General features: G+C 47.3%; 1 protein-coding gene across 5 annotated transcripts in view; it reads right to left on the bottom strand.

Annotated features, from left to right (window-relative positions):
• Positions 1 to 1560: 1560 nt before the first annotated feature.
• The window catches only part of PRMT2 (protein arginine methyltransferase 2), a 51276-nt gene continuing 38605 nt past the window's right edge, over positions 1561 to 14231 (bottom strand). For all 5 annotated transcript variants that reach the window (XM_049875089.1, XM_049875090.1, XM_049875088.1 and 2 more), the window contains 5 exons: positions 13636 to 13811; positions 6936 to 7065; positions 5330 to 5466; positions 2534 to 2705; positions 1561 to 1679 (listed from right to left, as the gene is read on the bottom strand). In XM_049875089.1, coding sequence (XP_049731046.1) covers positions 1647 to 1679; positions 2534 to 2705; positions 5330 to 5466; positions 6936 to 7065; positions 13636 to 13811 — 648 coding nt within the window. In that variant the 3' untranslated portion in view covers positions 1561 to 1646. The remainder of the gene's footprint in view (positions 1680 to 2533; positions 2706 to 5329; positions 5467 to 6935; positions 7066 to 13635; positions 13812 to 14231) is intronic.

The following is a 14231-nucleotide window of genomic DNA, read 5'->3' as shown; positions in this document are numbered from 1 at the left end:
TATTTTCTTTCAAAGCTTGTTTCATCAATAATAAGCACAGAAAAAGCATAAAAGAAAAAAGAGTCAAATTGGGCTACATAAAAATTAAGAACTTCTGTTTATCAAAAGACTATTAAGGGTATGAAAAAATAAAACCACAGAGTGGGAGAAGACACTTGTAAAATATATATCTGGTAAGGAACACCCTTATAGAACAATGGGCAAAAGACTTAAACAAGCACTTCAAACACACCCAAATGACCAGCGAACATATGAGAGTGCATCAGGCATCAAGGAAATGCATTATCACATTCACACACCCACCAGAGCTGGCAAAACCAAAAACAGACAATACTAGGGGTTGGCGAGGATGTGGGGCATTTCAACTCTCATGAAGCAAAGGACATGTACAGAAATGTTCACTTTAGCAGTATTCGTAACAGCTAAACACTGGAAACAACCCAAGTATCTGTCAACAGAGCGATGAGATAGATTGTGGTCCCTCCACACAGTACAACACTACACAACGAGGAGGTATACAAACTCATTGAATCTCACAAGCATGATGCTAAACTAAAGAAGGCAGACAAAAGAACATTCAACGTACAACTTTATTCATCTAATGTTCAAAACCAGACAAAAGTAATCTGTGGTGTTAGAAGTCAGGACACTACCCTTGGAAGTGGGTTCTGAACAGAAGGGGGCACTTGGGGGCTTCTAGAATGTTGACATTCCTTGGCCTAGGTGCTGGTTACATGTGTGTCCACTTTATGAAGTTTCATCTATCTATACACTCATAATCTGTACAATTTTTGGTAATACATTTTATTTCAATAAAAAGTTTACTAGAAATCAAAATACAGAAACACCAAAAAAGTCGACATATGCCTACTGACAAGTTTCCTCATAAGATCAGACAAGAAAAGGTTACAAAACACTGTGTGTAGCATGATCCCGTGGTTGTAAAACGCAACACATGTGAACAGAAATAGGATACATACCCATGTTCACTTATTAAAAAATATTTATTGAGTGCCTACTGTACACCAACACATGATTTGTCTGGAAGACTTCTACATGACTGTACTATCCCATGCAGAGTCTAGCATGCACTCGCCGGCACCAGCTCTCATGCCGCGAGCCGCTCAGCATCCCCCACGCACCAGCAGCACAGCTCCGGGCGAGCCTGCCTTCCACGTGCTGAGCAGATGAACCGGCATCAAGGACACCATTAAACACACAACGCATGAACAGTTACTTTGACAGGAGTGAACGGCGGTTGATGGGATGTGTCCTGGGAGTTTAGGTTAGAACTGGACCTAGCTTAGGAACACTGTACCACTGAATTGCCCAGGAGCGGGCCCCACGGGGAACACTGGATAAATACCCGGAAACACGGCCTACTTCTAACAGAACACTGGGGCAGTGACAGCGGTGAGGGCAGCTCCTGGTTGGCCCCGAGCACGGTTTTCTGTGAAGGACCCTGGTGAGGTCTCTGAGCCTGCATATGATGGTGTGTCACCATTTGCCAAGTGGGGAGTACAGTCAGTGCAGAGCGAAAGCTGGAGGACTTTCAGAGGGTGACGCACCAGCCTCCAGGAAGTCTTCCTTCACTGTGCCTGTCCCCTCCCAACGTGCATGCTGCCTCCCCTGCACAGCCTCAAGTGTCATCTCCAGATGGGAAAGGTTTTTTCTCCGACCTAAAGGGAAAATGAAAGAAAACAAACAAATCAATTGAATAATAAATTGTTTCAGTTTGATTAGCATGCAGTATTTCCTAATAACAAGTTCCTGTTGTACAAGAGAATGATGTTTAAGTCCTGGATTTTTAAAAAATGACAAACATTTAAACTTTTAACATAAAATAATCACAGGGCAAACACAAAAAAAGGAATCAAAATAAATAAAGGAAACCATTTAATTACTTTTCTTTTCTTCCCTGCATAATCCCGAGTACAAAGACGAGCATCCCAGTGGTCACGAGCCTTCCTGAGACGGAAAAGGCTCCTTGCCGACCTCTGATGTGATCCCAGTGAACTAGTCCCACCAGCCCTGAGGCCACTCCCCACACGTTTTCACATATGAAAACATAGGCTACTCAAGCTCTGACAGAGTCAGAAAATAAGACTCCACACTGCACGTCCAGGCTAACCACGCCTGGAAAGCCTGGTGACTCACATAAAGGGAAAGCAACATTTTGTTCCTTCCTCCCCACTCCACCATGGGCGTTCTGGATGCTGTGGGAAGGAGTGGACTGTGTGGTCTGGTTGGGGTCTCTGTCCCGCTCACTGGCTGTGTCACTTGAGGGAATCACTTACCTTCTTGAACCCTCGCTTCCTACTCCGTAAAACGGGAAATGGGACAAATAGTAGCACCTACCTGCTGGTGTGAAGATGAAAGAAAATGAGAAAAAGGAGGTATGGGCCAGGATGCCCCCAGGAGCATGCACAGCCGGCCATCACCCAGCCGTGGCCACACTCAGACCTGCCTCCTAAGGACCAGCATCCTCAAAACACAACGCTGAAACGAAACACGGGAGGTCAGCGTTTCTTACTCTTTGAGATGTGGGGTCTTGTCCGGAAGTGACTGACCAGCTCAGGGCGACTGACATGTGCCTTCTCCACACGGGGTTTCTCTGCAGCACCACTGAGCCTGTGACCACATCTCCTATGTGGACCGAGACAGGGTCGTCCATCATGAACAAGGTCTGCTTCCAGTGCGTTGTGCTACAAGGCAGGTTTGCAAAGTCACACCCAAAGCGGCCTGGACCTGCTTCTACCCCGCCCTGCTATGACCTTACCACTAACGCCCGTGGACAGCCTGCAAGGCTGTAGTCTCCTTCCCTCATTCCCCACACCAGCCTCTCTGGGAGCCTAGGACCTTGGAGCTCCATTTACAGGCAAACAAACTCCTTGCTCTATGAATTAAAAGGTGTTTATGTGACATGCTGAGATCAATTCACAACTATGACTCCAGAAACAAAACCAAGAATGGATATTTTCTCTGGAAGCCTGAGGATGGCTCCGCCTGGAGGGCTCGGGGGCACAGGGCTAGCACTCACGGTCCCCTGAATGAGGCCTGATCCCCGGGCCCTGGCAGGGTCAGCCCACTGGCCACATCCTCTCTCTCCTGGCAGAGCAGGGCCTCCCCTAAATCCTCGGTGCTCTCTAAGCCGCTAGTGCCTGTGGTTCTAGGTATCCCAGCAAAAATGTGACACAAACTGAAGCTACCGTGCAAAGCAACAGGTTACTTCTCTGAAAGGTAACAGGAAGGGATGCAAGACAACCATAAACTTTCGGGGAAAAGAGTAAAAATCTAGGATTCTGTGCCCAGGTTACACTGCGAAGGTCAAGTTCTCACTTCGCCTTTAAAACCGGTATTCTTAGTGGGAGCACCAGCATCCCTGGGGGCAGAAGCTGGCTCCTGGGGGGAAAGTCTTGCTCTATTTATGTAGGAAGCACAGATGTGCCTGCTGGACATGTCCAGTATATCTCTGGTGTTAGACTTCCATGCAGAGGCAATCAGGAAAAAAAAAATCTAAAAAGGCTCCTCAAATCGAACCAGTCACCGTGGAGCTGTCTGGCTCACGCGGACCCCACGTGTGTCAGAGCAGAACGGTGCTCCACAGGGCTTTCAGTGGCTGATTTTTTGGAAGTAGATTGCCAGGCCTTTCTTCTGAGGTGCCTCTGGGTGAACTTGAACCTCCAACCTTTAGGTTAGCAGCTGAGCACATTCACCCTTTGCACCATCCTGGGACTTGGGCTCATAACGAGAAAAGGCTGGCAAACATTGACTTAAAGAAACCCAAATGAGTACTCGTAGACCCCCCTGGGGCTTCCTGCAAGGAAGGCGGCAGGGCCTCCAGCCGGCAGACACACCTTGAGAACTGGGTGTGTGCTGATGTGTTCTAAGTTAAAACACACGTCGTTCCCTCCTCTTGCCAACTTCTGGCCTCTATGGGGCCACAAAGAGGCTCTGGCAGCCCGATGGGCCCACCCTCTGCCATCCGCCTGCTCTCCTTCACCCATGAGGGCAGGAAGGATCCAGGTCATGGCCCACAAGCAGCTCCAGGCCCTGCCCTTCCTCTGTGCATTCTCAATCAGCCCTGGAACATCCTTTTCTCTTGACTTTCTTCCCAACTCTCCAGCCACTCCCCTCCGCCACCTTCAGTTTCTTCCCCGCCCTCACTTAGTGTGTGTCCCGGGGTCAGGTTCCACCGGCATGTGGACAGCCCCAGGGGAGACAACTGTGAGGGTAAGGGCCTAAGTGCACCACCACCTAGCATCTGCTCTGCACCTAGATCTGTTTCCAGTGCTCCCGCCCGCCCAGTGGGGACAGCCTGATCTGCAGGGGGCGCTCAGGAAGGCAACCCCTCTATCGGCTGCAGGGCAGCTCTGGGCAAACAGCTCCCCCGGGCAGCACTCCGTTTACAAAGTGACGGCTGAGGTCTCCCCATCTGAATCCCATGACTGTGTCAAACCCATGAGGTGCCCTCTCTGGTGCCTTGGCTGCTGTGACCTGACCACCACACGGAGGGAACCACCCTCAGGGCATTTATGGAGGGGGAATGAAAGACCACTGAGGGGGTGGGGAGGGGGGCGTGTGTGCTTATCTCAGCTCTCAGCACACTTGCCCAGGTGGGGGGGGCGTGTGTGCCCATCTCAGCTCTCAGCACACTCGGCCCAGGTGGGGGTGTGTGTGTGCCCATCTCAGCTCTCAGCACACTCGGCCCAGGGGCGGGGGTGTGCCCATCTCAGCTCTCAGCACACTCGGCCCAGCCACTGCTAGATTTCCAGCATGCACTCAAGCAAACTCAGTCTCTGTAAAGCTAAAAAATGGCCTGGAGACAAAGTTTGTCCCAAAAGACATCTGCCTTCCAAAAAAGCCTGACTACAAACCTCCAAAATTCTATTGACTGTATTTTTGTGTTAGATCATCAAAAAGCTGTAGGGCAGCAGAGTGCAGATTCTAGGTAACTTCTCTTCCCACAGCCACCAAGTCTGTGCATCGTGGGGAGCCCAATGCAGGGGCAGCAGAAAGGGAGACCCTGGAACCCTCTGTCCACACAGAGAGATGGGGGTGCAGAGATCAGTGGATGCAGAGCCTTTGCGACCTGACCCCGCCTCCCTACGTCGGCCCCAATGACCCGCTGCCACCCAGAAATCCTCAGGCACACGGGTTACCCTGGGCTACAGAGTTTCTGAGATCAACTTTTAATCTTTACTAAATCATGACTGTATCGTTAATGGCACGTTGACAGTTGGAGGGCAAACGTGTCGTTTCACACACACCCAGGGCCAGGCTGTGTTTGCACAACCAGGTCATGGCAGTCCAACATGGCGGCACTTACGGGTGGAACGGGCCAGTGCTCAGAACCAGCTGTGGTTTGTCTTCTTCCAGATTCTGGAACCTGACGCTGAACCAGGCTGTAAATCCATGCAGAGTACCAGCTTTTTTAATATCAAAGTGTAGTTCGCCTTTCATGGTCTGTTTTCAAATAAACAAATAAGAAAATAAACACCCATTCCACAAGCTGTGAAATGCCCACCGAGTAACAGGGTTCCCTGAGGAAGATGCTTCCTGTGGCTCTGTGAGTGAGAACTAGCAACTATCATCACCGAGTGCGTTCTTTTGCTTACTGAACATTTTACAAAGCTCACAACATGGTGCATGAACTGAACAGCTGTACTGTCTAATTCAGTAATTATGAAATGTAACTCTAACATGCTAGCTTAGCTGAACACATCAAAAACCATGTAAAATTCTCTCCTAAGGAAAAAGTAAAGAGTCAAACTTACATTATAAACTCAAATGCTGCAGATAATCAGAAAGCGTTTTGTTATGGATAGAACTGTATACCCCAAAATTACGTGCTGTAAGCCCTACCCTCTATGCCTTACAGCACGTAATCCCATTTGGGAACCTATTGTCTTTGTTATGCTAATGAGGATGGATTAGCATAAGGTGTGTCTTGAGTCAATCTCTTTTGAGATATAAAAGAGATTACAACAAGCAAGCAGAGGAGACGGGCTAAAACAGAAGCCAAGACACATGGGCATCTCCAAAGAACCCGGAAGCAGACACTGAAGAGACGAGGACCTTCTTCCAGAGCCCACAGAGAGAGAAAGCCTTCCCCTAGAGCCAGCACCCTGAATTCGGACACCTAGCCTCCAAAACTGTGAGGAAGTACATTTCTGTTTGTTAAAGCCACCCGTCTGTGGTATTTCTAGTATAGCAGCACTACATAAGGAAAACAGGTTTCAAGCAACTTGAGCCTCGTTCTGCCTGAATTTCTGCCTCCAAATACGTGTGGAATACTTTGCACTAAACAGAAAAACAGGCTTCTGACCCAAGTTTCCACACTACCAAAACCTAGAGAATTCAGTTCACGCACTGTTTTGCCGTATGGTTTGCAAGGGAGGGCTGGCACCGTTTTTTGTGTGTGAACCGGCTACTTTCAAATGGTAACCTCTCACACGCACATCCAGTTCAGGGGCTGAGGGAGCTGTCAGGAGCAAGCAGCGGGGCTCTCCCTCCCTTCTGCCACCGCCAAGGAATTCACACGGGTGCCATCTCGTGGCAGACGAGAGTAATTTAAGGAAATAACTTTGATTAAGAATTTAGTAGCTAAAAAGACTTTTGAAAATATGTTCTATCTCAAATTCCATGAAGAAACTGAAGATTTTTTAAAAATACTAAACACGCGATCTAAAAATAACTAAAGATGCTAAAAAAATTTGAAGAAAAATGATGTAAAATATATCAAAATAGAACACAAAAAAGACTGTGGGAAAAATCAATAATAAAAAGTTCACATATCTGCTACTTGTGTAAGTTTCTCTCACACACACACACCCCCCAATATTTACTGAGGGCTTACAATGTGCCAGGCACCGTTTGTTCTAGGGCTTTACAGGTATTGACTACCTGATTTAGTGAACAATTCATCTTCTCACCTCTAGATCAGAGATCTGCACAGTTCTCATGTCCAACTGTAATATAGTGCACGGTTCAGAGAGGCAGTCTTCTGGTTTCAAAATGTGATTATACTTGGGCTTTGAAAAAAATTCCTTAATTGCTAAAGATCTGGGGAAAAGATCAAAGCCATTGTCAAAGTCATGACAAACATTTCCGGCTTGGAACACATGCGCTTAACAACAGTAAGTTTCTCTCCCTTCCCGTGTTAGCAAAAAAACAACTAAACCCGTTGCCGTCGAGTCGATTTAGCGTAGAACTGCCCCACAGAGTTTCTGAGGAGTGCGCCTGGTGGATCTGAACAGTTACCCTTTTGGTTAGCAGCCATAGCTCCTAATCACTAGGCCACTAGGGCTCCAGTGCTAGCAGGAATTCTAAACCACTGTCAGAGCATGCCATAGCCAAGGCCGGCCAGGAGGTGGCTCCCTCCCTCCTCTCCTGCCACCCCGGCAGGCCCCAGAGGGGCACCATGAGCCTTCTGGAGCCAAGCTACTTCTCTTCTGTGCCTTATTTACAGGGATCTGAACACACGGACGCCGACGTTCACACGTATAACCCAGAAGATAGGGGCAAGGCAGCGCACTTTAATTTTAGAATCTACTTTATCTCAAATTACCTTTTGGGGGATCTTCTAAAACCGTGCGCTGTAGACTCGATTCCGACTCACGGCAACCCTACAGGACACTGGAACTCCCCAGAGAGTTTCCAAGGAGCACCTGGTGGATTTGAACTGCTGACTTTTTGGTTAGCAGCCGTTGCATTTAACCACTACGCCACCAGGTTTCCATGGATCTTCCACTACACAGCAAATAAAAAGGATAGCTCTGTCCTAGGTCAGAAGCCCTGGTGGCACAGTGGTTAAGAGCTATGGCTGCTAACCAAAAGGTCAGAAGTTTCAATCTACCAGGAGCTCCTTGGAAACTCCATAGGGCAGTTCTACTCTGTCCTACAGGGTCACAATGAGTTGGATTCGACTCGACGGCAGCGGATTTGTCCTAGGTCACTCCTGAACAAACGTAACGAATCAGTAGGCCTGAAGTCGCCCACCTGAGCTAAGACCTCATGAGAAACACTTGTGCTGCTGCTCTGCAAACTACACACAGACCCTGGATCCCTGTAGCCTCCCATGCCACTGCCTGTCTGCACTCCCACTTCACTCCCGACCATACGAGTGACAGAGACACTTCTCAAAAACTAGGCACACCAGTAACTTTTGAAATAGCAAATGACAGTAAACATTCTAATAGAGATTTCATTATATATCCATGTTTCTGAATGATAATTTTTCTAATGATAAAAGTAGGAAATTTAGAAAAGAAAGTATAAAAAAAATTAAATCCTCCAAAATCCTGCATTTTCCCTAATCTTGCATAATCCTTAGCATTTTGTGATGGTTAAGGTTATATGTCAGCTTGGCTAGGCCATGATTCTCAGTTATTTGACAGATATTATGGAATCATCCTTCATTTTGTGATCTGATGTGAGCAGCCAATTAACTGAAAGAAAATTTCCTTGGGGGTGTGGCCTGTACCCAATATATATGGATGTTCTGGCAAAGCTCTCTCTTGATCGTACATCTGACTTGTCATCATCTGACCTCCGGTTCCTGAGATGTGAGCCAGCCGTCTGCCATCTGACCTGCCAATTTTGGGTTCACTGGCCCCTGCAACCACATGAGTGAGAAGTCTCCAGCCTGACACCTGACCCACGGATTTCAGACTTGCCAGCCTCCACAACTGCGTGAGACATTTCCTTGAAATAAATCTCTTCATGTATATTTATGTATATACACTTGTTATGGATTAAATTGTGTGCCCCCAGAATGTGTATCAACTTGGCTAGGTCATGATTCCCAGTACTGTGAGGTTGTTCACCATCCTGTGATCTGAAGTGATTTTCCTGGGTTGTAAATCCAAATCTCTGCCTGTGCTTAATGAGGCAAGATTAGGTTAGGTTAAAGAGCATTAGGGTGGGGTGCAACACGCTCACTCAGGTCAGGTCACATCCCTGATCTAAGGGGAGTTTCCCTGGGGTATAGCCTGCATGACCTTCTATCTCACAGAGATAAAAGGAGAGGGAAGCAGACAGATGGCACCTCATACTACCAAGAAAGCAGAGCTGGGAGCGGAGCATGTCCTTTGGACCTGGGGTCCTGACACTGAGAAGCTCCTAGACCGGGGGAAGACTGATGACAAGAACCTGCCCTTAGGACCAAGAAAGACAGAAAGGCTTTCCCTGGTGCTGGGGCCCAGAATTTGGACTTCTAGCCTCCTAGACTATGAGACAATAAATTTGTTTGCTAAAGCCATCCACTTGTGGTATTTCTGTTATAGCAGCACTAGAAACTAAGACAATGCTTCACTGGTTTTGCTTCTCTAGAGAACCCAGCCTAAGATAGTGCCCATGGAGGACAGGATTCGGCAGAGTTTCCAGACTAAGAGATTAGGAAGAAAGGCTTGGCTATCTACATCTGAAAATCAATCAATGAAAACCTTGTGGATTAAAACACAACACTGTCTGATATAGTGCTGGAAGATGACCTCGTAGGCTGGAAGGCACTCAAAATACACAGTGGCCAGAACAATGGAATCAAGCACACCAATGATCATGAAGAGGGTGCAGAACCAGGCAATGTTCTGTTGTGTTGTACACAGGGTCACCATGAGTTGGAGCTGACTCGACAGCAACCAATGCAGCAAAGTTTCTTGGCCTCACAGAAGCACTTTATTAAAGGCAGTGTGCAAGTACTGTTGTGTCTTACACATTATACGAAACTGAGCAGGGTCCTTGCCTTCTAAGTGCTTAACACTCATGATAGCTGAAATTTAGTGCAAGCCTCAGAAAACATGGTTCTTGAGAAGCAGACCTCAGTGCTTCCACCTGAAGATGACCTTTTAACAGTTTTCCTGACATTTAAAAGGATCCAGGCCAAACCATGCCCTCTCCCTGTTCCCTCTCAGGTTGGGGGTGGCCCAGACACAGACTATAAGGGTTTGGGGGAGTATCCAAAGGTGGAGATGCTACCTGGGGCCACTGCATCACTGAAAACCCCACTCCTGGTACCAAATGTCTTAGGCTAGGTTCTCTTGAGGAGCAAACCAGTGAAGCATATGTATACAAACAGTTATAGAGAGATTTATTTCAAGGGAACGGCTCATGCAGTTAAGAGGGTGGCAAGTCCCAAATCCATGGGTCAGGTGTCAGGCTGGAGGCCTCTTCTGACTCACCTGGTTGTACGGACTGATGAACCCCAAATCTGCAGGTCAGACAGCAGGCTGCTGGCTCACAGGCTGCTGCTGTTGTTAGATGCCATCGAGTCAGTTCCGACTCATAGTGACCCTATGCACAACAAAACAAAACACTGCCTGGTCCTGTGCCATCCTTACAATTGCTGTTATGCTTCAGCTCATTGTTGCAGCCACTGTGTCAATCCACCTCACTGAGGGTCTTCTTCTTTTCCGCTGACCCTGTACTTTGCCAAGCACAATGTCCTTTTCCAGGGACTGATCCCTCCTGACAACACATCCAAAGTATATAAGATGCAGTCTCGCCATCCTTGCTTCTAAAGAGCATTCTGGTTGTACTTCTTCCAAGACAGATTTGTTCGTTCTTTTGGCAGTCCATGGTATATTCGGTATTCTTCGCCAGCACCACAATTTAAAGGCATCAATTCTTCTTCGGTCTTCCTTATTCACTGTCCAGCTTTCACATGCGTATGATACAAGTGAAAATACCATGGCTTGGGTCAGGTGCACCTTAGTCTTCAAAGTGACATCTTTGCTTTTCAACACTTTAAAGAGGTCCTTTGCAGCAGATTTACCCAATGCAATGTGTTGTTTGGTTTCTTGACTGCTGCTTCCCTGGCTGTTGACTGTGGATCCAAGTAAAATGAAATCCTTGACAATCACAGGCTGCAGGAGATGGCAAATCCCCAAATCTGCAGATCAGGTGGCAGACTGCTGGCTCACATACCAAAAACTGAAGGTCAGAGAATGATAAGCTGGATGTAGGCTCAAATGAGAGCTTTGCCAGAATATTCATATATATTGGATGCAGGCCACATTCCCCAGGAAACTCCCCTTTCAAGTGATTGGCTGCTTATATCAGATCACAAAATGGAAGATGACTACATAATTATCTGCCAAGCCACTAAGAATCATGGTGTAGCCTGGTTGACACATAACCTTAATCATCACACATTTGGATATATTTACTCATTTTTCTCCCCCACAGACATATTCATGTGTGTTTTTTGTATACACCGTTTTGTGTCCTACTGTTTTTACTTATCTCTTAAAACACTTTGCAATATCATGATATTCCCCCAAAAATGTAACTTTTACAGTTACAAGTCTTCTACCAAAGGGTCGTACTGTCATTTAACCACGTTCCTATCAACATGTGTCCAGTCTGCCGCATGCATATGAGCGTACTACCAGGATATTCTTGAACGAAGCCTGGACTTCCTGTCTGTCTGTCTATCTGGGATGAACCAGAAGCTCAGCTCTGGCCCAGGGCACCCACCAGATGGGAATAAGCTGCCGTCCCCCTATCTCCAACCCCGCTTCTGCAACGCACAGACGGCACTGCTGTTACATCTATACCTGTGCAGGGTGTCACTGATCAAATCTTCACTCATCTGATGGGAAAATGGCATTTGTTTTAATCTGCATTTAAATTGCTAACGTCATGGAAATTTTCTCAAATGTTTACCAGTAATTTTACAGGTTTGTGACTTGCCTGTTCACGTCACATGCCTATAATTTCATTTGGATATTCACCTTTTTCTAAGTGATTTCCGAGACCTGTCAGCAAGTAGATTTCCCTAATTACAAACGTATTTTTGCTGATTTTGGACATTTTACAAAGTGAAGTCCTGCTCTGTCCTCTGTTTCTGCTTCTGACTTCCTCTCCGCCTAAGATTTGATACACAGGTGCAGTTGCTGTCGTTACTGTTTTCACCCAAACTCTTAAATCCACGTGGAAATGAATTTTTCCAAAGAGCTAATCAACTGTCCCAGATAATTCGCAGGGTCATCCCTCACCCCCCAGTCCTGACTTATAAAGCCACCTTTTCATCTACTAAAAAGTCCTCTTTGTCTTTTCATCCTGTTCTACTCATCCGTCCAGCGTTGTCACAGTACCACACTGTTTTAATAACTGGTGCTTTGAATAGATTTTAATACCTGATAACACGAGGACCTCCTCATGCTTCCTTCCACTCTCTCCCACTTGTTGCTCCCAGATGAGTGACAGAATCCCTTTGTAGGGTACCTTTCCCCTCTTTTCACTTGGGATTTTAGTTAAGATAGAAATGATTAGCAGGGGAAGAATTCATGTTGCCATGTTACTATTTCTTCTTTTTCAGTGAAAACATAACAGACTCGGAGCTCCCACCTTGCCACCACCTCCCAACCCCTTGCATTCCACCAGGAGTCCACAATCTCCCATCGTAGCCTCCCAGCGTGGACTGGGAGTTCTCACAGTTTCTGACACGTGTGACCCGTCCCTAATTCCCAGGCTGATGCTGGCCTTCTGCCACCCAATGTGAAGGGCGGTATCTGGAGGGAAGTCAGCAGCTTAGGTTACACTCCCGCTCAGAAGGGCAACGTGTCAGGAAGTCGTATGTTAGTAAACATCTGGAGCTCAACTGTGCCAAGGTGTCCAGGTGTTAAAAACCAGAATATCAGCTATCTTAAAGCAATTCTTTGCAAAATGCCAGGAATGACATTGTAATTCTCATTAGAAATGTAGAACCATTAATAGGAGAGTATGTTTGTGTTGTTTAACGACCCACACGTTTTTTAAAGGCCTCATTTTTAAATATGACCTTATTTCTCCCGTTATATCTGAGAGCTTAACCAAAAAAAGAACCAAACCCACTGCCATCGAGTTGAGTCCGTCTCATAGCAACCCTACAGGACAGAGCAGAACTGCCCCCTAGAGTTTCCAAGGAGTGTCTGGCGGATTCGAACTGCTGACCTCTTGGTTAGCAGCTGTAGCACTTAACCACTAGGCCACCGGGGTTTCCATCTGAGAGCTTAGGGGACAACAAATATTCTACTTAGATTCAAAAGACATTTCATCTCCAATCATGTCTGTCAGCAGTGCCAAGGCATTAAAAGCAAATGTGTAAATCCTCAGCCCCCTGGGTAAATGTGGATTAGCTTCTTGGCAGCTTCGACCACAAAGTATAGTTATTCTGTGTCTTAGAGATGCCTGAGATCTTCGGACTGGAGCTTTCTCCCCATCTTCCCACCCCTTACCGTATCTTTCCTTAGGAAAGGGCGTGGGGTAAGACAGTATGTTCCCCCCGGCCTTCCTCAGAAGTGACAATCCCTTGCCCATCAGGAGCTGGGCTAGGGACAGGAGAAGAGGAAAAGGGCATGGTGGAAGAACCTCGGCCAAATTCTCACAGTCATTCCGGGTCACTAAGTGTGCTGGGAACAACTTTCCTAAAGCGATTACACTTCCCACAGAGGACCACCTCCACAAAAAAGCCACAACTATCACTCCGCCCTCACGGGCCGTCTATACACCACCTGCACCTCCCTGCCAGGGCACCAGGGGTCCAGAGCCCACCCACCTGAGCAGAGACCTAGACAACGATTCCCGCTGGCCCAGGAATGTTCTAGAAAGCTCTGGAACTCTTTTTGTTCCCGACTCACCCATTCAACTTACTTCAGTGCGCTGAGGTTGAACTCGTAAGCGTTGTCCCAGAAGAGGACTTTGCTGTGGTAATCCCTGTCGGCACTGCAGGGCACGAGGTGGAGTGCGGCCGTGGTCGGCCAGATCACCCCGTCCTCCTTCAGCCACATGTCCCGGGCGTACAGGATGGACTCAATCATGAACTCAAACTGTATGAGGAGGGAAGAGACACAGAACACCCCACAGCTGAGGCCGTGGATCCTCGGGAGAGCTTTCCCCGCTCCGTTCAGTCTGAACGTGACCCCGGCCCAGGGCTCTCATGAATTTCAGCACAAGAGCACTCTAGCCAGGTGAGCGCTGCCCAGCACCACGCGGAAGAGTGCCTTAGACAATCTATTTTATACCCACAAGTTTTTGCTGCCATAATCAAAACTGGGCTGCCCTAACAGTCAGGAAAATGTATGTGCTCGCCCCACCTCAGCCACTTAGGGGTCTGTCACTACTGGGCTTCGAAAAAGCCCCTGCGTTTTAGCTGCTGTAGGACTTTAACTGATAAGTGGAATTATTTGGTTGGGGTGGTCTCAGAATTTTCACACCCTTTTTTTGGTTTGTTTTTATGCTTTTTTTTT

The sequence above is a fragment of the Elephas maximus genome, chromosome 2 (genome assembly GCF_024166365.1).
Source record: "Elephas maximus indicus isolate mEleMax1 chromosome 2, mEleMax1 primary haplotype, whole genome shotgun sequence".
Taxonomy (NCBI): domain Eukaryota; kingdom Metazoa; phylum Chordata; class Mammalia; order Proboscidea; family Elephantidae; genus Elephas; species Elephas maximus.
Note: the sequence above shows the minus strand (reverse complement) of the source record. Positions and strands in the feature narration are given on the sequence as shown.